Source organism: Mytilus galloprovincialis, chromosome 2 (genome assembly GCF_965363235.1).
Source record: "Mytilus galloprovincialis chromosome 2, xbMytGall1.hap1.1, whole genome shotgun sequence".
NCBI classification, from domain to species: domain Eukaryota; kingdom Metazoa; phylum Mollusca; class Bivalvia; order Mytilida; family Mytilidae; genus Mytilus; species Mytilus galloprovincialis.
In genome coordinates this window covers 15,458,433-15,484,725 of record NC_134839.1, presented here as the reverse complement: position 1 = coordinate 15,484,725, position 26,293 = coordinate 15,458,433, and the positions used below count along the sequence as shown (strand labels likewise).

The following is a 26,293-nucleotide window of genomic DNA, read 5'->3' as shown; positions in this document are numbered from 1 at the left end:
TTGATGAACTGGTAAGCTCTTTTATTCTTATTTGAATGTACGACGTTTATACGAACACGTTGATTTTTTTTGTTTTTGTTCTTTTTTTTATCTATAATTTATGAATACGACGGCATGGACACTTCTGTTCTTATATTTGATCTCCCTGTTGAGTGTAAATTCAATGGTAACACTTTAAAATGGATTCTAGTTAGTTCAGATAATGTTTCTTATAACAGAAAATAATGTCATGAATACTGATTGGCTTTTTTTTTTCTTTTTCAAACTACCTAGTATAACAACTTAAACTTAAATCATTAAGCCCTTTAGATTTTCTATAGATGATTTTTAAAACTATGCATACTGGCTTAAATTGACACTGTCAACAAACTTCCACTGACTAAAATTTTCATTCATTTTTTTTCTTTTTCTACTTTGTAACAAATATAAATGAACAATATGAAAAATGAGAAAACATTGAAATCCGTTTACTAACTCTTTATCAAAATATTCATTTTCCTCAAATACACAAATATTGCTGACACATAAAAGGATGTCTTCAATAAAGTACATTAGTAATCATATGAAAACTAATTAAAAAGAAACAATTTAGAAATCTTATTTTTATTTTCAGAGTATAAAAACTTATGTGACTATTGTGAACGGATGAAGGAGACATTCTGGCCTGACTGGGACGAATGTATTACTCCTGGAAAAACAAAAGAAGCAACGAGATGATTATTGTTTTTGTAATGAGAATTTTTTTGTACATACATGTATATTAATAAAACATTGGCATAAATAAAATTCTTGCTTCCATATTACTTTGATGTTAATTAAATTGGTGCAGATGTTCTTGAAGTGAATGGATTAGATTAAGATAATTCTTAAAAAAGAAGATTGAAAAGATACATTATAGCTAATCTTTGAAGTAGAAAAAAAATATTGAATTTTTCGTTCTTTTAAAGTTATTTCATTTTTATCTAAAAATGAATAGAATCATATAATATCTTGATAGGTCAGAAAATCCGTATTCGTTGTGATGTCACTATGACACAAGAAAAATTCCGAATTGGACTTATTTACTTATAAAATCCTGCATCGGGTTCATATTGATAAATATATATATCGTTAAGGAATCGGACGTATCTGTTTGTTTTGACCGAAATATTTTTTAAGACTCCTCGAAAAGGCTTTTGTGTCAGATTTCGAGTGGGATCTTAGCGCAGCTGGACATTTTTCTTGATACTTTTTACATTAAAATGTTCAGTATTTTCTTATAATTTTTAGCAGAAGTGCATAAAAGTTGTTTGATCTCTGTAGATCTATTATGCGTATATGTATTTTAACCCGATGAAAAGCATTTAGTTTTTCTTTGCACTCTTTATTTAACCGAGGGTTTGCATTTAAGTAGGTTGGCCTACTAGTAGACCTCATATTTTTTTATCACTAAAACGTCATCTTCGCTAGCCAAGGGTTACGATCCACTCCCCTCCTCTCCAGTCACATTTGTGATCAGACAGTACTTAGTGGAGATGAGGGGTGTGGGTCGTAACCCTTGGCTAGCGAAGATGGGGTTATACACCTGACCATTGCTGTATAGTTTGTCAAGAACAAGTCTCGCTTGTTTGCCTAAACTTTTTATTCATTTTTCAAGATCGGGTATAGTTTGCGTCGCCTTATTTTATTTATTTTTTTTTATCTCAGAAGGGAATTACTCGTTGATACCGAAGTTTGTAGGTTTAAGTCGATATGCTTGTTTTAGAACATGTTCTATAATTCATTTCTATAGATGAATCTGGAAACATTCAGGCGTGCTCCATTTTCATTCCATTTGTTTGCCGAATCTGTGTACATTTCCACTTTGCTCCAGATGGTTCTCAGATGGATGATCAGTTAGAACGTTGAATACCAAGTTATTTTTCATGATACAGTATTTCAAGTCTAGAATGGTTTCCTGCAGTTCCTTGGTAACTGATTTTACCCGTATTGTGATTTCCACAATCTTTCCAAAATTAATTATGTGAGTCACATTTTTCTATAACTTTTTCAACACCGTAACCCATGCTTTAAAGCTGTTTTTTATTTCTTTATTAAAAATGCCACTTTACTGTAACTAAAGTGCGGCCCATATGGGTACTGCGGTTTTATTCATACCCTAGTTCATACCCAAAGGTGTTGAAAATATAGAATTTGACAGTTTATGCAACGGACATTTTATAGTGAGATCGTAGAATCAAAAATACTACAAGTGTCTTCTATTTAAGTATTTACTTCATTGTAACCTAAAAGCTAGATGAGTGATTTGTTATTCTCAACTTAGGCAGCCATTATTTGATTTCCTAGGGGGGGGGGGGGGGGGGGGGGGGTTATGGGTTGTTTTTTTTTGGACAAACTTTTTTTTTTTCGCCTGCGGCAAAAAATAATCTAAAATATATTTTTTCAATTTTAGCATTACATATAGTGGAAGCTGAGGGTGAAACAAACATTTTTTTTTCTCAGGATCAAAAACAAATTATTTTTTTCTCCAAAAACTGGAAACAAACTTTTTTTTCCAAAAAAAACCATAGCTCCCCCCCCCCCCCCCCCCCCACCCCCCCAGAAAATCAAATGGTTGCTGCCTTATTGCACCCTGTTCTTTGTAGTATGAAGTAAGGGATAACTGTGGTTTTACGGTCTACGAACCATCCGAACGCAAAACCAGTATCTTTACGTCCTATAAGATAGGTTGAAGATGTATGAATTCATAATCTAAATATAACTTGTTTACCTAGACATTTAAAAAACACACTTGTATGTACTCTATCTGCGTGTGTACACATATGCTAGACATGGAGAACGATAATGCACTTTTTTGGTCAAAAGCAACTGGAACCTTTCTAATTTCGTCGGCAGTGCTTTATTTAGTTTGGAAAAAAATAGTAAGCAAACCTCCTAAGTAAGTAACATTCTTTATCACATAATTTCATCAGATCTATAATTTAATCGTTTTTGGCGCGTTATTTTCTGAACATCAACTGATCAAGATAGATAATAAAAAAGAGAGTTTATATATACATGGGGAGACTTCTGAGCTGAAACAAATATTTTATGAGGTTTGAACGTTTACGTACTATAATGATAATAAAATATAATATTATTTGTACATGTTGTACTGTATTTAACAATTTTACTATATTCATATGATCATGTAAACAACCTTCAGCACCATCGAAATGTATTAATATTCATGTAAATCAAAAAGAATCAATTAAATTTGTTTAATATATGTTTAACCTTATTAAATGATCTTTCATGATCTTTGATTTGTACGGTTTTATCTATTGAAATATGAACCTATGAAGGGTCTGCATACTTTAATGTGATGATTGAAGTTATAAATTTGTATTTCAAAACCATTTATTTTTATTTTTATTTGAACGTAAGCATATGTTGACAGTTTTAGTTTACCTGGGTTGCGTTCAATATCGTAGATTGTTTTTACTACTGAACGTGTAGCTAACCCAGCTACTTAATAGACCTAGAAAGCAGCTAATCTAGCTACAAGTTCACTAGTCAAAAATCTACGTAGCCCTTTGAATCTGCTACAATATTGAAGGCAACCAATATCTTACATAAAAAAGATAGTCATACAAAAAAAGAACATCACGCCTTAACAACATGCTGACTTTTTTAGGAAGAATTATCCACCCGATACAGTAATACTTCATCAGATTGGAAGAGGTCAATATGCACCCAGTTTGACACCGTATGCTATTAAATTAGAAACCTACCTGCGTATGGCAAACATTCCTTATGAAGTAGGTACAATTATATATATGTTAAATCTGTGGTATAATAAGCTCTACGGTACCTACTTAACTTTCTGATTAAAGATTTTAATTTCGCCTCCTTTTTTTTTTATTTATTTGAAACGTGTTTGTTCATTGTAATATTGGTCTTAAAAGGTGGCTCGGGTGTCTTCCCCCATCTTGGATTTTGAAGTAGCAGATAACAAAATAAAAATTTTATTTTGGTTTAAATCTTTGATTAAATGTGCACATTTTTAGAATAGTATGTATTTCATGTGTAAGGTCACTGTTCGCATTAAGGATGTTTGCTTGTCATGTTTTGGAATTTCTGTCAGATTTTCGGAATCCTTTGGTTTTATCCATTTGAATGCCTTTAAATATCTTGCCCAATAACCCCCATTTTTCTTTTGATACATAATTTACATATATATAATTATAAGCCATAGATCTGTAAAAGTCTTATAAAATCTTTAAAAAAAGTTTGTTATTTTTTAATAGTTTTTGAGAACTTAAACTTGTCAATGAGAAAGCTATAAAAATTCAAGAGAGAACATTTTCCCGCCAACATTTCAACGGCAAATATCTAGAAAACAAGCACACGGACCAATATGTTTTTACCGCTCTTCTGGTTCCTTTATAAATCCCCTATACCTAGCTTGTTATTTTGAAACTGAGTAGCAATCTTCCTTAGTATAGAAAATATATATTTTATCATTTAATTTTAAGGTTGTATTTTATAAAAAAAAAAATGTTTTATTAATATTTTTTTCCTGAACTTTGTCACATAGGGGGAGATAACTAAGAGCTTAAGGGAGATATCTCGGATAAAGTAATTTCTATAATAGAATGTGAATTTTCCTATTTTAATAATTATCAAGAAAACAAATCCGGTAACCCCGTTTTTTTCTTTTCTCATCTGAATGCAGGTAATAAGAGCTATCTTTTCACATTTTATCTTTAAATTCTATAGTGTAGTGTTCTTTTCATCACAAAAAATTGGATTTTCCATAAATAATGTATTATTATACTAAATCTGACATTTTCGTACAACCTGTAGCATGACTGAAAAAGGGTTGGTGACCCATACTTTTAAATAATATTTTGGAAAATAACAAAATAAAAACTACATTTTGACAAATTATTAAAAAAGTCTTAATTTAGACATCCCCTCACCTCACCCATCCACCCACCCACCTTAGTGCGGGCTATTTTAACCAGACATCCGTGATTGCTTTATTTCCATAAAAAAAAATGTAATAAGATATGGATTTCTTTTCGATCGTTTATTTAGCGCTCTCGCATATTTTATTTAGAGTTTATTTCAAAATTGTGTAAATCTTCTAAATGTGCGATAATCTCAATTAAACATATTTAATACGATATTGGATTATAAATGCTAGCATATGATTCTGCTACTTTTGACATGTACATGGTATAGAAAATATATATTATTGTGTAAAAATAAATGAATACCCTTTATTGAATTGATCAAAAGCTCACCATTAAAGAAAAAACAACATAGTTTTTTACGGATAATTCTCAAAATCAAACTATTAGAAAAGAGAGGATATACTAGACGAAATGTTATTTTTTGTTTGTTGACAAGATGTTATCTCTTTTTTAAAGCTCATCACTGTCAGTACATTGAGTATATTTGTGCATTCTGTAGTCGAAAAATAACCCTGTGCACTTGGAGCAAAGTCAATTTCAAAAACATTAGTCTGTATTAGATTGATTACAAAAGACTGTTTACAAGAAAAACTGATATTTTTATATGTATACCTCAGATCCATCCATTGGAACCCCAGTGGAGGTTATAAACGACTTAAAACACGTATTATTTTCATTATTACTCAAAACATTAGCATAACAATGTTTTGTTCGAGACTCGGAAATTATGCTAATGTGATATCGAGACAACACCGCTTGTACTGTGTCCAGCGCTCATGACCACTCGGCCATAGTGAATATTATAATATTATATTATATTATACTTTTTTTTTACTACTAGTCTTTTGTAGACGAAACGCGCGTCTGGTATACAGAATTAATAGTCTGATATGTTTGAAGTAAAATTAAGAATGGGAATAGGAATGTGTCAAAGAGACAACAACCTGACCAAAGAGCAAACAACCGCTGAGGGCCAACAATGGGTCTTCAATACAGCGAAAAACTCCCGCATCCATAGGCGTACTTCAGTAGTTTTATAACCACTGCAGCTGGAAGTTTACACCCTGGGATACTACCAGTCTAGAAGTTGACATCGGTAATAATCAGTATGGTAAAAATTAAAATCATGAAAATACTGAACCCCGAGGAAAATTTAAAACGAAAAGTCCCTTATCAAATGGCAAAATCAAAAGGCCAAACACTCAGAAAGAATGCATAACAACTGTCATATTCATGACTTGGTACAGGCATTTTATTAAGTAGAAAATGGTTGATTGAACCTGGTTTTATAGCTAGTTAAACCACTCCCTTGTATGACAGTCCCATCAAATACATTGCATTAATTATAGATTAACTAATAAAATTGAGAATGGAAATGGGAAGATATCTAAAAGACAACAATCCGACCAAACAGCAAATAACAGCCGAAGGCCAGAAATGGGTCATCATCACAGCGCCAATATCCCGTACCCGGAGGTACAAAATATATAAATGAACTTAAATTAAAAAAACATACAATACTAGCAAAGGCCAGATGCTCCTGACTTGGTACAGGCTTCAATCGTTCTAAATTTTAAGATTGTTTTACCCAATAATATATTACTGTTACCATATTTGACAGAACTTTTCAAAATTTTGGGTTCTCATTGCTCTTTGATTTCGTTCTTTATTTGGCCTTTTATCTTTTTTTTATTCGAGTCAGTATTTGGTCTTTTGTAGACGAAATGCGCACCTGGCTTTCAAAAATACTAGAACACACCCGCGAAATCGCGGGCATTCAGAGCGTAGTTTAAAGTATGTTAAGTGTTGTTGAAAGAATTTTGTAAAATACTGAATGACTGGAGAATTTCAGCAAAAGTATCATAAGTCATAGGATATTGGAGACAGGAAAATGATTTTTTTTATCCCTCCACCTTTATTTCCAAAGTTCCTAATTTTTGGTTTTCTATCAATTTCAATATGAACATACATTTAGTATGTTATGAACATTTAAGTAAGGAACCTGTAATTCAGTGGTTGTCGTTTGTTTATGTGTTACATATTTGTGTATCGTTCATTTTTTGTACATAAATAAGGCCGCTGGTTTTCTCGTTTGCATTGTTTTACATTGTCATTTCGGGGCCTTTTGAAGCTGAGAATGCGGTATGGGCTTTGCATTTTGTTGAAGGCCGTACGGTGACCTATAGTTGTTAATTTCTGTGTCATTTTGGTCTCTTGTGGAGAGTTGTCGCAACATGGCAATCATACCACATCTTCTTTTTTTTTGTAATCAATGAATTTTGTAAAAGATTTAATGACTGGAGAATTTTAGAAAAGGTATCAAAAGTTCACATGAATAATTTTAGCGCTTATCTGTATATTATGAACATTCATTACTATATAAATAAAGTGTATTTACTTTCAATTCTAAGTTTACTAATCGATCCACGGTGGTCATTGATATAGTATACAGACCCTCTATATTTAATAAACTTCGTGGATAGTTAACTTGTAAATTATAGCAGATAAAATTCTGAAAATACACTTTATTCGTAGTATATATGTATGTTCAAAGTATATAGAAAAACGCAAACCGGAAGTCTAATCTGACTTAAAATTTCGTCCAATGACGGGACAATATCCGGATGCCTTTTATCTCGTTTTTCTCCCAAAATAACTCAATCTGAATAATCATATAAATGGATGACAAATGCGACTATGCACTGTACCTATAGGACACAGAGGCGTGTTGTTTAATTTATTGTGGAAAGAAGAGAAGCGACACCCAAAATAGTATAGATATGCTGGGTATCTTTTATGATTTTTATAATCTCATTTCCTCTGGATATTTATTTTTAGAATGTACACAGTTTCTATACTCCCAGCAAGAAAGGAAAAGTCCCATGGATTGAATATAATGGAGAGGAGATTGCAGATTCTGAATTTTGTATAGAATATTTAAATGATAAATTAAGAATCGACCTAGATAAAGACTTCACAGCAAAGGAAAGAGGAATAGCAAGAGCTTTCCAGAAAATGTTAGAAGAAAACACATACTGGTATGTCAATTCTTTTAAATTCAGGCTCTTAACAGCTTCTAGTTATTTGTTTCAAGTACTTTCCGAACAAAATGACTTCATATTTAGTTATACTTAGCATAACAGTGACAAAAGAGGGACGAAAGATACCAAAGGGACAGTCAAACTCATAAATCCAAAACAAACTGACAACGCCATGGCTAAAAATGAAAAAGACAAACAGAAAAACAATAGTACACACGACACAACATAGAAAACTAAAGAATAAACAACACGAACCCCACCAAAAACTAGGGGTGATCTCAGGTGCTCCGGAAGGGTAAGCAGATCCTGCTCCACATGTGGCACCCGTCGTGTTGCTTATGTGATTACAAATCCGGTAAATAGTCTAATTCGGTAGGTCATATTCATGAAAGGGAAGGGGGTTGTAGTTACGACGTAAGGAACATATCCGATATCATTTGTGAAACGGTTATTCCATAACGGTCAACCAACTCGTGATGGCGTCCGTAAAATTTACGAAGGGATGATTTCAACTTCACCATTTGGAACTCTTGGTTTAATAGCTTCCTTGTGAGCAGCAAACCTCTATCAAGAAAATCATGATAGGAAATGCAAGCACGGGAATATCGTATCAATTGGGAGATATGTACCCCGTATGCAGGTGCTTCTTGACAACTTGTAACCTGTAAGGGATTTGCGAAATTCAATGCGTCTGACAACTACTTTATGTTCCGTATGCCTAACAAATTAAAACGAACAAGTTAAAGAAATGAATGCGTCTTAGGCGCTTTTTTTGGATTCACCAGGAATACATTAAGCCAAATACTTGAAAGACGTGGATGTATAAGTACCGAAACATTTGAAGAGTTATGAGACAAAAAACGCCTAAAAATAACCAAATCCATCTAACTTCGAGGTCAACTTTGTCTGAGGGAGTTGGAATCTTAGTTTCTTTTTAATTTCAAAATTTATAAACGGAAAGGTTGTAATAAATCATGTCAGTACCGAAGTAACGACTACTGAGCTGATCTTCTCCTCATGGACTGATCATCCACAAGCTGAGGTCAATTGCAGTGAATCTAAAGAACGTCATATCACATTAACGGGTTTTTTATGTCCCATTTATGGGCATTATGTTTTATGGTCTGTGCGTCCGTCTGTTGTCCGTTCGTTATTCCGTTTGTTCGTCTGTTCGTTATTTCGTCCTTCTGTCCCGCTTCAGGTTAAAGTTTTTGGTCGAGGTAGTTTTTTATGAAGTTGTAGTCCAATCAACTTGAAACTTAGTACACACTAGAACACACCCGTGATATCGCGGGTCCGTGACTGAATTAAAGTATATAACTATGCGTAAGCCTTATTTTAGTATTGGTATTGTCATCTGATAAAGTCATGCCGATTATAAGATGCACAGTTTTCTCTGCTTTTAAACACTTTTTGTTTGCACCCGTCGACCTGGAAATTTTTGGTAATATTAATTATTTGGAAAACAAAAGGGCCTGGAATGGAGTATTTTTTTTATCAACAGCATTGTCCCATATTAGTTATAAATAACCGCTGGTTTACGTCATGCCGGCTAAAAAATTGAAAACTGTACCTATACGCCTTATTTTAAGTCCATATTTTTAGTATTCGTATTGACATCTTAGAAAGTCATACTGATTAAAATACTACAATAGGAAACAATGTGAGAATGATTGAATTTAGTAGTGTCAACTCTGTATTATAGCAAAATCCTAAATACACCCGGTTTGGTGGTGCGCCTGTCAGATGCGGAACGTAAAGATAAGGTAACAGGTAACAGGTGAATATACTATTGGTATCGGTATCGGACTCGACCCGGAACTTCTTAATTATTGGCAATATTAATTACGTGGAAAACACATGGGCCTGGAGTGGTGTAATTTTTAATCAACACCATTGTACTATATTAGTTATGTATAAACTTGAATTCTTTCATTCATCGTTTTTACGTGATGACGGCTGACAAATTGGACCTCGTAATTTTAGTATTATAGATGTTCCCTATGATATGATCTTTCTAATTTTGATCCAAATTAGAGATTTTCTCCCATTTTCACGGTCCACTAAACATAGAAAATGATAGTGCGGATGGGGCATCCGTGTACTGGGGACACATTCTTGTTTCAATATTTGTCAATATACAGAAAAAAAAGTTGCTTTCTCATGGACAGCAAACTTGCTAATAAAAACTATCCTCACACCCAATCAATATGTTTTTTTTTTATTCTTTTAATTTAAAAAAGGAGATGTGGTATGATTGCCAATGAGACAACTCTCCACAAGAGACCAAATGACACTTAAATTAACAACTATAGGTCACCGTACGGCCTTCAACAATTAGCAAAGTTCGTACCGCATAGTCAGCTATAAAAGGTCCCGGAATGGCAAATGTCAAACAATTCAAACGAATAAACTAACGGCCTAAATGTACAAAAAATGACGAAAAACAAATATAATACATCAACAAACGACAACCATTGAATATGTCGAATTATATAAATAAATTTTATGTAAAAGTTTTACTGTAGTAGGTTTTAATTTTGGCTTTAATATTGGTTCACTTATAGGGTCTTTGCATAGGAAATTTACACATTTATTCTAAAACCAGTTGTTGGCATGATACGGGTTAAGTTCTTTTCATATATTTTATGATGATATCATACTAAAACCCTAACGAGAGGGATTGTACTTGATATTCATATGATGAAGACATAATCTTTCAATGAGTTTAATTAAGGTCTGGAGCTGGCATGTCAGTAACTGCTGGTAGTCCTTTGTGAATTAATGTATCATTGTCATTTTGTTTAGTTTCATTTTTTGTTACCTTATTCAGACATCGGACTCGGACCTTTTTGAGAAGCGAGTTTTACTGTGCGTATTGTTGTGGGTTTGTTTTTTCTACATTGGCTGGAGGTATAGGGGGAGAGTTGAGATCTTAAAAAAAATATGTTTAACCCCGCTGCATTGTTGCGCCTGTCCCAAGTCAGGAGCCTCTAGCCTTGTTAGTCTTGTACGTTTTTAAATTTAATTTTCTTGTGTATATTTTGGAGTATGACGTTCATTCTCAATGAACTAGTATAATACATGTTTGTTTAGGGTTCAGCTGAAGTACGCCACCGGGTGCGGGAGTTTCTCGCTGTATTGAAGACCCATTGGTGGCCTTCGGCTGTTGTCTGTTTTTTTTTTTGGTCGGGTTGTTGTCTCTTTGACACATCTCCCATTTCCATTCTCAATCTTATTCAATTTATGAAAGCTTCATATTTTAAATACTTATTTTTATGTCAAGCATAAATGTAAAATTACAATTTACCTTGACACTACGTGTATCTCTTTGGACTTTTTATGGTTCTGAGTGGAAAACTAACAGTGATTTGACTATTAATTATTGCATTTATAACAGGGCCCTTGCAATGGATAGATGGGTATTTGATAAGGACTGGACAGCTTGTAAAGCTATGAGAACTCCAACATTGATTGCTTATTTTATCAGACGGTCAGTTAGGAAAGATACGTATGCCGTTGGTATTGGACGACATAGTTCAGACGAGGTGTACCACATTATGGATCTTGATTTAAAAGCTTTATCAGACTTCATAGGTAAAGTGTGGGTCATTGTATTAAATTGCTCACCTGGGAAAATTATATAACGTTATTAAGCAAAATATTGTAACACTCACATTCTGTCCTAAGAAATAACAACAATTATTTAATTGGTTCAAAAGTAAAATAACAGAAATTAAAATTCAAAACGGAAATACTCTTATCAAATGACAAAATCAAAAGCTAGCTCAAACACATCAAACGAATGGAAAACAGCTTGGTACAGGGAATCTCTTATGTAGAAAATGGTGGATAAAACCTGGTTTTATAGCTAGCTAAACATCTCAATTGTATAACAGTCGAATAAAATTCTTTCATATTGACAACAGTGTGTGAACATAACAAACAGACATAATAGATGAAAATATCAAAAATGGGTATATATATAGACAATAGGCACAAAAAAATAGATTAAGCACATATAAGCAAAACTGAAAAAAAATGAAAAAAATGACATCACAACAAAAAAATTGGCTGCATGCATAAAAACCTAGCCACGTCAAAAGCATATTACATGTAACAAAAAGTGTTTTGAACCAGGGTGAAAAACATGGCAAGAGTGTTGAATTTGAAAATCTTGAAGCATTATTGCGAGATAACAGTCTATCATTCTATAGAAATCTTTCATAGTGGTTCTGAGAAAAAAAGCAATTTCCGAGTATAGACATTTTGGAACTTCAGATACAGTCGTTATAACTCTAATCTTTTTTTTTTTGAAAATCGACTCTTGCCAATTCAACACAGTAATTAGATCATTGAATATTGTTTTTATTGGTATATATATATATATATATATATATATATATTGATTTTGTAATCAGTAAATTAAAATCATACAAAATAATTTGTATACACATATAAAGAAAATAGAAGATTCGGTATGAGTCCCAATGAGACTCTTCTCCTTTCAAGACACACTATAATAATATAAAACTTAAACCATTATAGCCAGGAAAACAAACAGTCTAATCTCTAAAACTAAAACGAGAAACTATTATAAATCTTATCAACAAACGACAACCATGCACTGAACAACAGGTTCATGACTTCGGACAGGTGCAAACAAATGATGCGGGTTCAAACGTTTTAATCGGCGCCAACCTTCACCCTAACCACGCATTTTTAGGGTACTACAATCTGTCCCATACCTTTATTTTGGCATTGCATAGGGCCTGTTTTTCTTTGACTGTTAATGACGTCTTCACACTTAATTCATCGGATATTAGATGTGTACTGATTGATATTTTAGTCTTAGATACATGACTTATTCAATTGCATGCAGTTGATATTGGATTTGAACTAGCTTATTTATTAACTGCAAGTTCTCTCAGATCTGTACTTGGTGTCCTTTTTTGTTGTTAGGAACGATTAATTAATAAATATATTGCCACTTAAGGTAGGCTGTGTATTTGTTCGAGGGTTTTCTGCTTTATATCGAAATGATGAGTTTAGCCTTCTTCAACTGATTTTTATACGACCGCAAAAAAAGGGTCGTGTATTGGTATCATGTTGTCGTCGTCGTCCGAAAACAAATGGTTTCCGGACAATAACTTTAGTATAAGTAAATAGAAATCTATGAAATTTTAGCACAAGGTTTATAACCACAAAAGGAAGGTTGTGATTTTGGGAGTTATGGTTCCAATAGTTTAGTAATTGGGGGCAAAAGAGGGCCCAAGTAAGCATTTTTGTAGTTTCTAGACAATAACTTGTGTTTAAGTGTAAGAATTGCTCTGAAATTATACCACAAGTTTCCACACGACAATGGGATGGTTAGGATTGACTTTGAGGGGTTATGGCTCAAACCATTTAGGAATTAGGGACAAAATAGGTGGACAACAAGGTTTTTTTTTTCTGGTTAAAGGACAATTAAGACAATTTAAAAGCAATCTAAGTAAATAAGAATTTGTGGGGGGACTATTTATTCTCATTTCAGATTTCAGAAACTAAAAAGAAAATGTCTTCAAACAATTTTTATTTGGGAGTTTAATATTCAACAGGATATTCCACAGAAGGAAAAAACCGAGGTATTTTTTTTTAAGGGGGGGGGGGGTCAACTTGCAACAGCATAGTGTATTGTGCAAAATTAAAAAAAAAAAGAATATAAATTCAAATCATATAACCAATTTTTAAGTTCTTTGACTACAGATATTTTGTGTCAGAAACCTGTTATGTGTCAAATATTTAATTACAATCCAAATTCAAACATGTAACAAGCGTTAATATTGTGTCTATTTGGCCATAACTCTTCAGGGTTGGACATCTGCGGTCGTATCCAGCGAAGCAATTTATTATAGTTTATTCTTATGTTGTGCTGTTAAACAACTTCCCCAGTCTAGAGGAATATAAAGCGCACACAATAGTGTTTAACCCTGCCATAATATTTACCACGTTTGTGTACCTTTCCCCAACCAGGAGACTGGAGCTCATTGATCTTCGGCGGTCGTCGTTGGTTCATGTCTCATATTTTTTTTATTTTTTTTTCGCAAATTATGCCGTTAGTTTTCTCAATTGAATTCTTTCATATTTTTCATGTCGGGGCCTTTTATAGCCGACTATACGGAATTTTTATTTCTCATTGTTGAAGGTCATATGGTTACCTATAATTGCTAAATCCACTTTATTTTATTTTGATGAATATACAAAATGTATGTCTTATTCATCTGAATTACCTGGGTTTTTTTTGGCAAATGAAACGTTCTGTTATATGGCACCAAATGAATTTCAAATATGGCTTGCGACACCCTAAAATAATTTGAATGTAGAATATATTACTTTTTTTTTTATTAAGCTCTACAATATTATGTTTTGCCAAATATGATAGTAATATTGTTGTCATTAACATGTAACAATAACATATTAAACCAAAGCAACTAATGAATGTTTGAGCAAAGTTTTTGTAATGATATAATTTATGCGGAACAAATTATCAGCTAAAACTTATTTTCATCTAAAAAAAATCACAGGCCTTAGATATGATCAACTTGATTATCGTACAGTTGTAAACATGTTCTTTACTGTTGTATACAAATCAAGTACTCTTACATGAACTCAATTTCAATGACAAACCATTAAAAGCAACTTCTTACTTTTTTAAATTACGTTATTTGAACTTTTGTTTTAGGTAATAAAAAATTTCTGCTAGGAGACAAGCCATGCCAAGCAGACTGTAGTGTATTTGGTATGATTGGTAATGCATACTGGCAATCGTTCGGGAGTCCAGCAGAATCAGCAATCAAAAGTAAGTATCATATCAAAATGTCATGATTATTATCATTTGTGTGTCTACCGAACGAGGACATTCATTCCAAGAAAACACAGAAAATAAAAGATGCAATTTATAAAATGATTGACAGTTTCCTTTTATTATTTGAATCATTATCATTTATACGAACGTTTTACTAATGTCGTGTCCCTTTTTATTCTATATGCATTCTATATGAGTACGACGACTTCAAAACTTACAGAACACAAACATTTTATCAAATATCTACTTTTGTTCTCACTTTTGAACTATCTATTAAATGTGAGGTCAAAGTTTTTCTTTAAAATGGATTCTGTACGGATAGATAAACAATGCATCTTATAGCATAGACTAATACTAATATCATACATGGTTAACTGTCTTTATTTCAAACAGCCCGTTATAAAAAAAAGTTCTATAAGATATATAACCCAATAGACTTTCTGTAGATTTTTTTTATTATGGAAATGTATTAATTTGAACACACACTAAAAACAGTGTAAAGTTATAAGGTTTCTTTCTTTTTTTGTTACATACATAAATGGCAAATAGAAAGAACTTAAAAAACTATGTACAATATTTGCTCATAATTATTTTTTTAATACTTTTTAGATGTGCATTGATTGATGACGTATAAAAGTATGCCAAGTGCAATGAAAATAAATCGAACGAAAGCAAAAAAATATGTACAAAATTTTTTAAAATATGAATTTTTCAAAATTGATTAATGAATTATAAAAGTATGTCTCAAATAAAATACATCAAAATCAAAGCAAGTGCAATGAAAATTAATTTTTATTTTCAGAATATAGAAACTTGTGTGACTATTGTCAAAGGATGAAGGAGACATTCTGGCCTGACTGGGACGAATGTATTTCTCATGGATTTACAAAAGAGCCAACTAAATGATTATTTTTGTGAATAGCTTCTCTGTATCTACATGTATTAGCTTCTCTGTATATAAATGTATGAGATCATAACAATTCGGAATGTAAATATGAAATATTTTTTTTGCTTTTCTATTACTAAGATTGTCAATTGGTGAAAACGTACTTGGAAGTGAATGGATTTGATTGGTTGTAAATTAGAAGGTATAATGATCCATTATCTAGTCCTTAAAATTTAAAACATAAAATTATTTCATCCTTTGACGATGAGATCATTTGTATTGAAATGATTGTAGTGATATAATTTTGACGCTTCGAGTAAGAAACATAATGTTTGTTGTAATTTTACTATGACAGATTTTTTTTTTAAATTTCGTTTCCGTGTTTACTAAGATTTTGACAAAATTCAAAAAATGCTTCTTCCTTACCCTCATACATTGTACGTTCGTTGATATCGACGGATTGAATTTCACTCAGGCATTTTTAATTATTCAAAATACTGAAAAGTCATCGATCCCAATCTCAACCATTCTCATTGAGCTGTTTTGTACTCGATCATAAACTAAATCATTCTCAAAGACATGAACTAGTACTCCACCAGTCGAACCCATTCTTTAATAACTCCCAACATATACAGTATTTCACTATTTTTTTTTCTCAAAAGAATTCAATAATAAAAACAAGATAATAGATGTGGTTTCATTGCCAATGACACAACTCACCAACAGGAACCAAATGATGATATTCATTAATCGATCTCAATATTTTAGCACTAAAAGGTGAGAAATGTCTAAAATATTGAATACATTTAGGAGTCGCCAATCCAACTTCATGTATACATGTAACTGTCTGCTAACACTGAGTCACCCCATTCTCCATAGTTTACTCTGTTACCTTCTCTTAGAACTATTCGGAACAAAGTTGATGTGGACAGAAATATCGAAACACTTTCTTTAGACATCCATTGGAAATCTTACCAGGCTCACTCCGTTTAGAAAAAAAAACCAAACCTCGACGACAACATGATACTAAAAGGAGGGGTGACGAAAATGACTCCTGAATTAAGGATGTGTTTATCTTTATAAGCCACAAGGATAAAGAACAACAGGCAACCTTAGCCAAAATAACTAAAATAAATTAAAATGCTTTTTGAATGCACTCTAAAAAAACAGTGCCCCACAATGTTCTTCGATGTTATGAAATTAAATTTCTTTACAACAATCAAACATGCGGACTCAAACACTGTAATATACAAGAAACCCTTTTTCTTATACTTATCTGAACGTGCCTTAGAAGAGCAATCCTTACTGTTCATGCACTACCATCAGTTCAGAAATTTTATATGATTTCATAACTAGTTCAACGCAACTTTGCTGGCTTGTTTCAATTTGAGAGACGGGATGAGTACAATGTAGTTGAAGGTAGAAGTCAGAATACACAGTTTGATTTTTGTATTGATCAGCAACAACACTAAAGAATCATTTGTCCCCCGCCATCCCCTCAAACAAAAAGAGCACTGTCAAAAAATACATCAGCATGACCAATCACGCTGCTCATGATTTGCACTTTTTGCAAAAGAATGCAATAGATTAATGTAATTGCATGTTACCGATGACAATGTCCAAGTATTTCGGAATAACCATCTTCATTCTAATGTGTTGAAAGCCAGATCATACATCATTGACAAACAAAGCATCTTGAGCATAAAGAGAATATATAGTTTAAACTGATTGCAATTAATTCGGACATGTGTTTCTTGAATACCCTTTGTACACTTGAACAGATTATTCAACAAGAAAACACACAAAACATGTAAAAGCACCATAGAGCAGATGAATATTTACGACCAATTTGATACAAAAAAGAAATGACTTATGATTATCCATAGTTTAATTTGAAGTATTCGAAGGTCGTAATTATGACATATCAAGTTGTAAAAATTCATAATAGCAGGAAAAGCAAAACACCTTTTGTATATTACCAATACTTTCATATAAATTATATTGCATTTTGAATATATGAAGTAAATCTGGTTCACAAAAAACGTATCTTTTGGGCATTTATAGAAAGTTCATAAGATATTTCGTTTTGTCTACCAAAGCTAGTGGTTCTACAGCGTCACCTGATTAATACATTATTACGGAACTTTAAAGTACAAATACAACCAAAAAGCGCTTTCAAATAAATGTTCACGAAGACTCATGAACAGTAATGGGTAGTGTGAATCTTAGAATATGCTTACATTGTGAGGAAATTTCAGCATTGATAGATTGAAAAAAAACTCAGATAAATATTTTTTTTGCATGAAACCTCCTTATACAAAGGAATTTTGTTTTGAAATTGCAATGTTTATTTTACAAAGTGCACAAAGTCTACAGGAATTTCCAGGTACTTACTCAGAGGAAATAGTTTTCCTCGATTAACATCATACATTTCTGTTGATAATTCTAAATAACACAAATGCCAAACTCAATCGATTTTTTTTTTTCAATTACAAAATTCATTTAAAAAATTATCACAATTACCATGAGTTTCTATTTATCATTTAAACAAATGTTTGTCAGCCATAAACTGTATTAATATTTATCTAGATAGAGTCTATATCAACCTTTAAATTTGATTTCTGAACTTAGTTTCCCTCAATTATTCCCTGTAACATATGCAAATATCGAGGTCCGTACCATGAATGTTAGTTTCACCCAAATCATCACTCTTCGTCGACGTGATCGAAATAAACATAATATAATAAAGAAGATGTGGTATGATGACCAATGACATAACTCTCCACAACAGACCAAATGACACAGAAATTAACAACTATAGGTCATATTTAACAATGAGCATTAGAGAAGAATACTTTAAATGAGTTGCAGCAAATATATTTGCTTTCATATTTACCAAACGACAATTTGATTAAATAAGAAAACTTTTGTTTGATAAGATAGTTGGGAGTGTAGTGTAAAAAGTAGAAAAATCAAAACTGTCAACAGATTCAGAAAGACCATCAAAAGCACGCAATTCATCTAAAACATCGAAAAAACTTTTTACATATACAATATATTTTCATATATTTTATTACAATAGTTTATGATAAGCTCTTTCATAGTAGTTTATAAGGAACTTGTTAAAAGCACTGAAAGATTTAGTTTTAGAACACTTACTTGAAGTATCATGTCTTGTTTATAAAGATGCAAATTTTTAAAACAAGGGTAAATAAACGAAACATGAACCGTATATGTTGATAAAACAATGAATGTATTTTTATATTTTCTGTTTGCAAAAGTATGAATATGATGGATTATCCGAAATACTAAAGATTTTCTTATTCCGGGCATATATGACGTTATCCGTATTTGGCACACTTTTTTTTGGAATTTTGGGTCCACAATTTTGATATTACCGACTTTTAACTCTAGATTACATAATTGTTTTAACAGAGATTTAGATTTAGGTTAGGTTATAATTGATGCAATTTTGGGAGACAGTGTGATGTTTTCCTACTATTTTGTCTTGTATAGAAAACCTAAAATAGTAAATTTAACCCTTAAATGATACTGAGTATAAGCTTTATTTTACTTTTTTACGTTGCTCTTACTTGAACGAGTACCAGGATGTCCAACTAAAAAAGTAGGTAACCTTTCGAAAAAGATGTTAAGTTCTGGAGTCAAAAGTCCGTAATATAGAAATAGTCTTTTCTCTTCAAGAAGATGTGGTATGATTGCCAATGAGACAACTGTCCACAAGAGACCAAAATGACACAGAAATTAACAACTATAGGTCTCCGTACGACCTCCAACAATGAGCAAAGCCCATACCACATAGTAGTCTATAAAAGGCCTTGTTTGATTTTTTCACTATTTTTATCTGAGCGTCACTGATTAGTCATATGTAGACGAAACGCATGTCAGACGTATCACATTATAAGCCTGGTACCTTTGATAATTATTTACACCACTGGGTAGATGCCACTGCTGGTGGACATTTCGTCCCTGATGGTATTACCAGCCCAGTAGTCAGCACTTCAGTTTTGACATAAAATATAAATTATATTTTTAGTTATTAACTGTTTGCAAAAGTATGAATAAATCGAAATACTAAGGATTTTCGTATCCATGGATAGATAACTTTAGCCGTATTTGGCTCAACTTTTTGGAATTTCGGGTCCTCAATGATCTTCAATAATGTACTTGTTTGGCTTTCTTTCTATTGTGATCTGATCGTCACTGTTGCGTCTTATGTAGACGAAAAAGGCGTTTTGCCTATCTAATTATAAGCCTAATACCATTGATAACTATTTAGCTATTTTGAAGTAAAATTGAGAATGGAAATTGGGAATGTGTCAAGGAGACACCAACCCGACAATAGAACAGACAACAGCAGAAGGTCACTAATAGGTCTTCAATGCAACGAGAACCTCCCGCACACGGAGGCGTCCTTCAGCTGGCCAGCTGCAGGACGCCTGAATGATATTTAGTAGCGATGTCAACTCGTTTACTCGTTGACATACCGAGTTGACATCCGTAGTATTTAGTATGCAGGTGTATTAACATTCACACATCTCATTTCTTTAGATATTATTTAGTCGTGTTCCTTTAGTCATTGTTCATTAAACTTTGAAAATCATTTGCATACTTTGCATGTCAAATGATTGCTATTTTAATTTCAACAATTGCAGTATCAAAATTACTAAAAGGTGTTTTAATATTTTATTTCTCATCTTGTGTTGATACAGCACTGTTCGGGGTTAGGGACGATCTAGCGATAACAAAATGTCAAACTCAAAAGCCTTCTGTATAAGCCTATCCCATAGAAGACTTGGTTCACGACATACGCATAAACACAAAAAATGATAATTACAATACAAGTTGCAATTGATGCAACTGTCATACAAGTGAGAGATTCAGCTAGCTTTTAAACCAGGGTTATTCCACCATTTTCTATTTACGAAAATGTCTGTACCAAGTCAGGAATATGACAGTCGTTATTTATTCGTTTGATGTAATTGAGCTTTTGCCATTTGATAAGATACCTTCCTTTTTGAATTTTCCTCGGTATTAAGAAATTTTGTGATTTTACTAATAAGGTAGCACTGTTATCACTCAACCATCCAGTACATAGACTGTTCAACCACAAAAAGAAACAAAACAAAGGAGACGGTCAAAAACATGATGGGGAATTACATGAATTTATTTAAGGAATGACTAATTATTTTTCGGTCTATGAAGAAATAACATAAAAAACAATGTGTTGCACACTGAATAACCCGCTACGGGTTATTAAAAAGTGTTCACCACATTTTTGTTATGTTATTTCGAATAGACAGAAAAAATATTATAGTAATTCCTTTTAATTTAATTCTAAATTCAAATTTAAGCCGAAGAAAATCATGAAAAAACGTTAATGACATCACGATCACATGACAAAATGATGTCTTAGGGCTAATAAACAAAAACTGTTAGGCAATCAGAAGACGCGTTACATCCAAAATTAAGTTATTACTGAATTCTTATCAAGCTAAACAAAGATACCGAAACATGAAACATTAAAAGAGACAGACAAAGAAGTCATTTCACAATGTTATGGATTCGTCCTTTCTGCTTGGAAGTCTTCATTATCCATGCCACCTTTCATACTTTTCATGGCAGCTCGACCCCAAGCGCAGTAGCATCAGATGGTAATCAAATTATTTTGAATGTTGATCAAATTTGTCAAATTAATAGATAATGTAAGGGATGATTACACTTTAATGAAAATAATTTATCTATCTATCTATTAAGTTGGTTGTCTAGTTGATGAGACGGTGTTTATAGATATAGGAAGATGTGGTGTGAGTGCCAATGAGACAACTCTCCATACAAATAACAATTTAAAAAGTAAACCATTATAGGTTAAAGTACGGCCTTCAACACGGAGCCTTAGCTCACACCGAACAACAAGCTATAAAGGGCCCCAAAATTACTAGTGTAAAACCATTCAAACGGGAAAACCAACGGTCTAATCTATATAAACAAAACGAGAAACGAGAAACACGTATATATTACATAAACAAACGACAACTACTGTACATCAGATTCCTGACTTAGGACAGGTGCAAACATTTGCAGCGGGATTAAACGTTTTAATGGATCCAAACCTTCTCCCTTTTTCTGAAACAATAGCATAACATCACAACAAAGAAAAACATACGATAAAATATCAATTGGCAGACTTAACTCAATCAAAAAACGTATGATTAAACAATGAACGAATAAATTTGATCTGCGATATCTGAATACAAATGCACAGTTAATTAAATATTAGAGACAAACATTCATGACCAAAAAGCTAACAAACAAATTCAAAAACAGGACATGACTGAGAAATATTTAACCAATCAATGTTCACTTTAGAAAAAAACCGGTTTTTTTATAATCTTGAAGTTTATACAAATGTTGTAAGAATAAGTGAAGATATTACAAATAATCAAAGCTGGTGTATAGACAAGATCCGTATAAATAAAAAATGACAAAAAAGCATTATAAACAGTATCAACAGGTCGAATTAACAAGAAAATACGATTTGAGAGTACTCGCAGTTACTGACAGCTAGTTAAAAGCCAAAACCAATTAATAATAAAAAATCATGCATCAGAGACTAAAATCGACTAAAACACATCACAGGGATTTAGTATTTTAACGTCATTAATAGTCAAAGAAGACATGACTTGTGCAATGCCAAAAATAAATGTATCGACAGGTAGTAGTATAGTGAAGAGCGACTTCTATAGAAATAAAAGTTTTATCCATTTATGTACATTTAAAATTGCATCAACTTTGTCATATAAAGGTTCTTAATCGTATTTCCCTGTTGTTTTATATGTCTTAGTGGCAAATATGGATTTTCTATCATGTTTTTAATCTCTGTTTGGGAGAGATGTTTTTTTGTTGAAAAATTTATAATATACAACATTTTGGAAGCGATGATATCCAAATCACAAAGGTGTATTTCCATGAAAAAACTTTTTTGTATAATCGACAATGCGTCGGAATTTATTTCATATTAGAATAAATGTATCTACACAAAAGTGTATAACATGCCTTTATTTCTTATACCAACAACCGAATGGAAATATGTGAGTTAAGTACCTTGTGTTATATAAGGTGTTATCGGATATTATTTTCTGAGACCAGTTCCTGTGGGCCTATACCCCTATCCGAACTCAACACAAGTTTCTGTACAATTCAATGTGATATCCTATTAATCTTGAGACTGTTTAAATATTTTGGAAATGAATGAATTATTCATTATCTTAATATATCTGGATTTAATACCTAGACATTTAAATACACGCTTTTATGTACACTAACTGTGTGCAAAGTATACACAGATGTTAGACATAAACATGGACAGCGAGAGTGTATTGTTTTGGTCAAAAGCAACTGGAACGTTCCTTGTTTCCTCTGCCGTGCTCTACGTCGCATGGAAAAAATTAATAAGCAAAGCTCCCAAGTAAGTTACGTTTTTAATAACATAGTTTTACTAGCTCTACAATCAAACCGTGTTTTGTTCATTAATAATATACAGAACATCCAAATATATTGAAATAAAGGAAAAGAAAAAGGTTTGTAAATACCCGGCGAGGACTTCAGAGCAGAAAACAAATGTTTCGTGAGGTATGATCGATTACGCACTATAATGACCATGTAGTTTTCCATTTTCTTAAACAGTATATATAAAAATGTATTTAACAATTTTATCGTATTCAAATAATCATGTGGTTATATAAACAAATGTTAGCCCCATTGTCATGTCTTTTAATCGTATTCAAATAATCATGTGGTTATATAAACAAATATTAGCCCCATTGTCATGTCTTTTAATCAGTATGAATGTTTATGTAAACCAAAAACAATAAATGATATGTGTGTGATATATATACAATAACTGTTTAGTGATTTAAAATATCAGCTATATCTGCACTAAGGCTTAGACACAGGTGTGATGCGAGCTTCAGCAAGTTATAATTCCTGTTTCGAGCCCAGTAAACATGCATCGGATATCGTACGACACTCAACAGTTTTTGTAGATGTAGGAAGATGTGGTTTGAGTGCCAATGAGACAACTCTCCATCCAAATAACAATTTATAAAAGTAATCCATTATAGGTCATTGTACGACCTTCAACACGGAGCCTTGGTTTTGTCTTTATTTTGCAATTTATTTCGTACATTGTTTTGCTTTGAAAGACAGAAAAACTCCCGTTTATTGCATTTATTTTCGATTTAAAATGAGGCCTGCGTAGTAATATATTAAAATATAATTACGCAAGAAGCTGATAACCGGTACGCCGAAAAGAATGTCGCGTGGTCAACGTCAAAAAAATTGACCAGTACGCCAAAAAGAATCTGGCGTGGTCACCGTCAACACAAATTGACCGGTACCACGAAGAGAATATCGCGTGGTCACCGTCAAAAATATTTCATCTCACAAAGCTCATAGTTATTTATATAATTTAACAGCTAATTTCAACAGTAAAAAAGAAATAACAACACGTCCGATTCGAGATAAAAGCGTTTGATTTGTTCTACGCTTTATCATTTGGTACTGTCCATGCAATCACTGAATATTCATTTGACACATGATTATGGACTTTCCGTTTTGAATTTTCCTCGGAGTTCAGTATTTTGGGGATTTTACTTTTTATTAAAACATTCAAGTATTAGACTTGAACATTGGTTCTTTTGAAAAGAAGTAGATCCTGCTGTTTATGTTTGTCTATGAGCAGAAAGTGGGTAGTGGATTGGACACTGAAACATTCACAGACGGAGCAATAATTCATTGGAATGTAATTGCAATACAAGTTATGATGTCACGAAAGTTCATACAACACTCGCCAATAGCAATACACAAAAAATAGTCTTGTAATGGGTGGAGTTTAAAAGCGATATCTGTATAGTATACAAATACAGGCTAGTTATAAATGTTGGGCTTTTGACGTATAATAACTTAATAAGACACCAAATAGCATGATAAATGTTTTTTATTTCATCCTATGCTTTTGATTTCTATAGTTCTATATATTATAATCCGAACATGTAAAGGGACTACAAGATACTTGAATGTGATATATTTGCTTTTAGAACTAAATAACTATTTTGTTTTAATTTGAAGCATATGCTCACAGTAGTATTAGTTTACCTGTACCTTGCTACAAAAAAATACAACACAAAATAAATAAAATGCAAATTGCATCTACAACATGCATATTTTTTTTAGGAAGAATTACCCACCCGATACAGTAATACTTCACCAGATTGGACGAGGTCCATATGCACCCAGTATGACTCCATATGCTATAAAATTAGAAACTTACCTGCGTATGGCAAACATTCCTTATGAAGTAGGTTTATCTTTTATATTAAAGTTAAATATTGTGTGTTATAATCAGAAACTCCACCTATTAGTCTCTTATAACTTCTCGATAGAAGGATCCAGTTTCGCATTTTGACACTGGAAAGTATTGGAAACTATGTTTGTTCGTTGTATAATTTGTATTAGGACGGACGATGGTCTATGTTGACCAGGATTGTTTTTTCAGTGTTCTTAGACTTAAAGTTCTTAAGTCTATTCAGACATATTTAAAATCTTATAAATGTGCGAAAATAGTTGTTAAAGTTAACAAATTTTATACGTTTATGACAGTGGATCAAAAATGCTAGCATATGATTCTGCTTCGTAAGATATATTATTAGAGAACTCGGACGAGATATGGAACATAAATTATTACTTGGTAAAAACGAAAACTCTCTTTTATTAGATTGACTAAAAGTTCTTGATTAATGAAAACAAAATACAGATCAAAATCGAACTACTCGTATAAGAAGGGGAGGATATACCTGACGAAATTTAAACACGAACAGTTACTGTATTGACATTATATTTTGGAAAGTTCACCTTTCGACAACTCTACGACATATCCATCCATTAAAAACACATATTATATCATTAATAATATCATCACAACAATGATGAATCTGTAAATTTATCATGCTATTTGAATATCAAGACAACACCGCATGTAGTCTCATATATATTATATATATAAATATGTTATTCGTTTATAAGATAAACATTTCTCTATCTTTTTCCCTGGTATATTACATGAAGTGTTTTACAACCACTGGGTCTATGCCACTGCAACTGGATGTTTACAACACGATGGTAGTACTAATTGGTCTTTTGTAGACGAAACGCGTATCTATTATCCATTAGTTCAAGCCTGGTATATGTTATGAGTTTTTCAATATTTACATCTACTGGGTATTTTTAGAATGTTCACAGTTACACTAAAAGCAAGAAAGGAAAATTCCCATGGATTGAATACAATGGAGAGGAAATTTCAATGGAGAGGTCAAACATGCAGAAAATGGGGAATAAAACCTGGTTTTATAGCTAGCTAAATCCCTCACTTGGCAGTCGCATAAAATTCGATTATATGCAATGTGTTAACAAATTACACAGATATGATAGGTACAAATGACAAAAATAAGGGTACAGCAGTCAACAGTGTGTTATACTTATAATCACTTCAAAACATCGGTGGGAT

The 26,293-nt window shown here is 32.4% G+C and overlaps 1 protein-coding gene and 1 long non-coding RNA gene across 2 annotated transcripts; both read left to right on the top strand.

Annotated features, from left to right (window-relative positions):
• Positions 1 to 2,672: 2,672 nt before the first annotated feature.
• Positions 2,673 to 15,973, top strand: LOC143062978 (failed axon connections homolog). The gene is made up of 6 exons (XM_076234863.1): positions 2,673 to 2,917; positions 3,656 to 3,779; positions 7,779 to 7,978; positions 11,382 to 11,578; positions 14,703 to 14,819; positions 15,628 to 15,973. Exons 1-6 carry the CDS (start codon positions 2,775 to 2,777, stop codon positions 15,729 to 15,731), a joined length of 885 nt encoding a protein of 294 aa, XP_076090978.1. The 5' UTR covers positions 2,673 to 2,774; the 3' UTR covers positions 15,732 to 15,973.
• Positions 15,974 to 22,792: 6,819 nt separating this feature from the next.
• Positions 22,793 to 26,089, top strand: LOC143062979 (uncharacterized). The gene is made up of 3 exons (XR_012974898.1): positions 22,793 to 23,197; positions 24,964 to 25,087; positions 26,018 to 26,089. It is a non-coding gene; the product is annotated as an uncharacterized LOC143062979 (long non-coding RNA).
• The last annotated feature ends 204 nt before the right edge of the window (positions 26,090 to 26,293 follow it).

Coding starts and splice junctions, on each gene's coding strand:
- LOC143062978 (XM_076234863.1), top strand. CDS start 2,775: ATGTACTCTATCTGCGTGTGTACACATATGCTAGACATGGAGAACGAT. Junction 7,979..11,381: donor TTAGAAGAAAACACATACTG/GTATGTCAATTC, acceptor CATTTATAACAG/GGCCCTTGCAATGGATAGAT. Junction 14,820..15,627: donor AGCAGAATCAGCAATCAAAA/GTAAGTATCATA, acceptor TTTTATTTTCAG/AATATAGAAACTTGTGTGAC.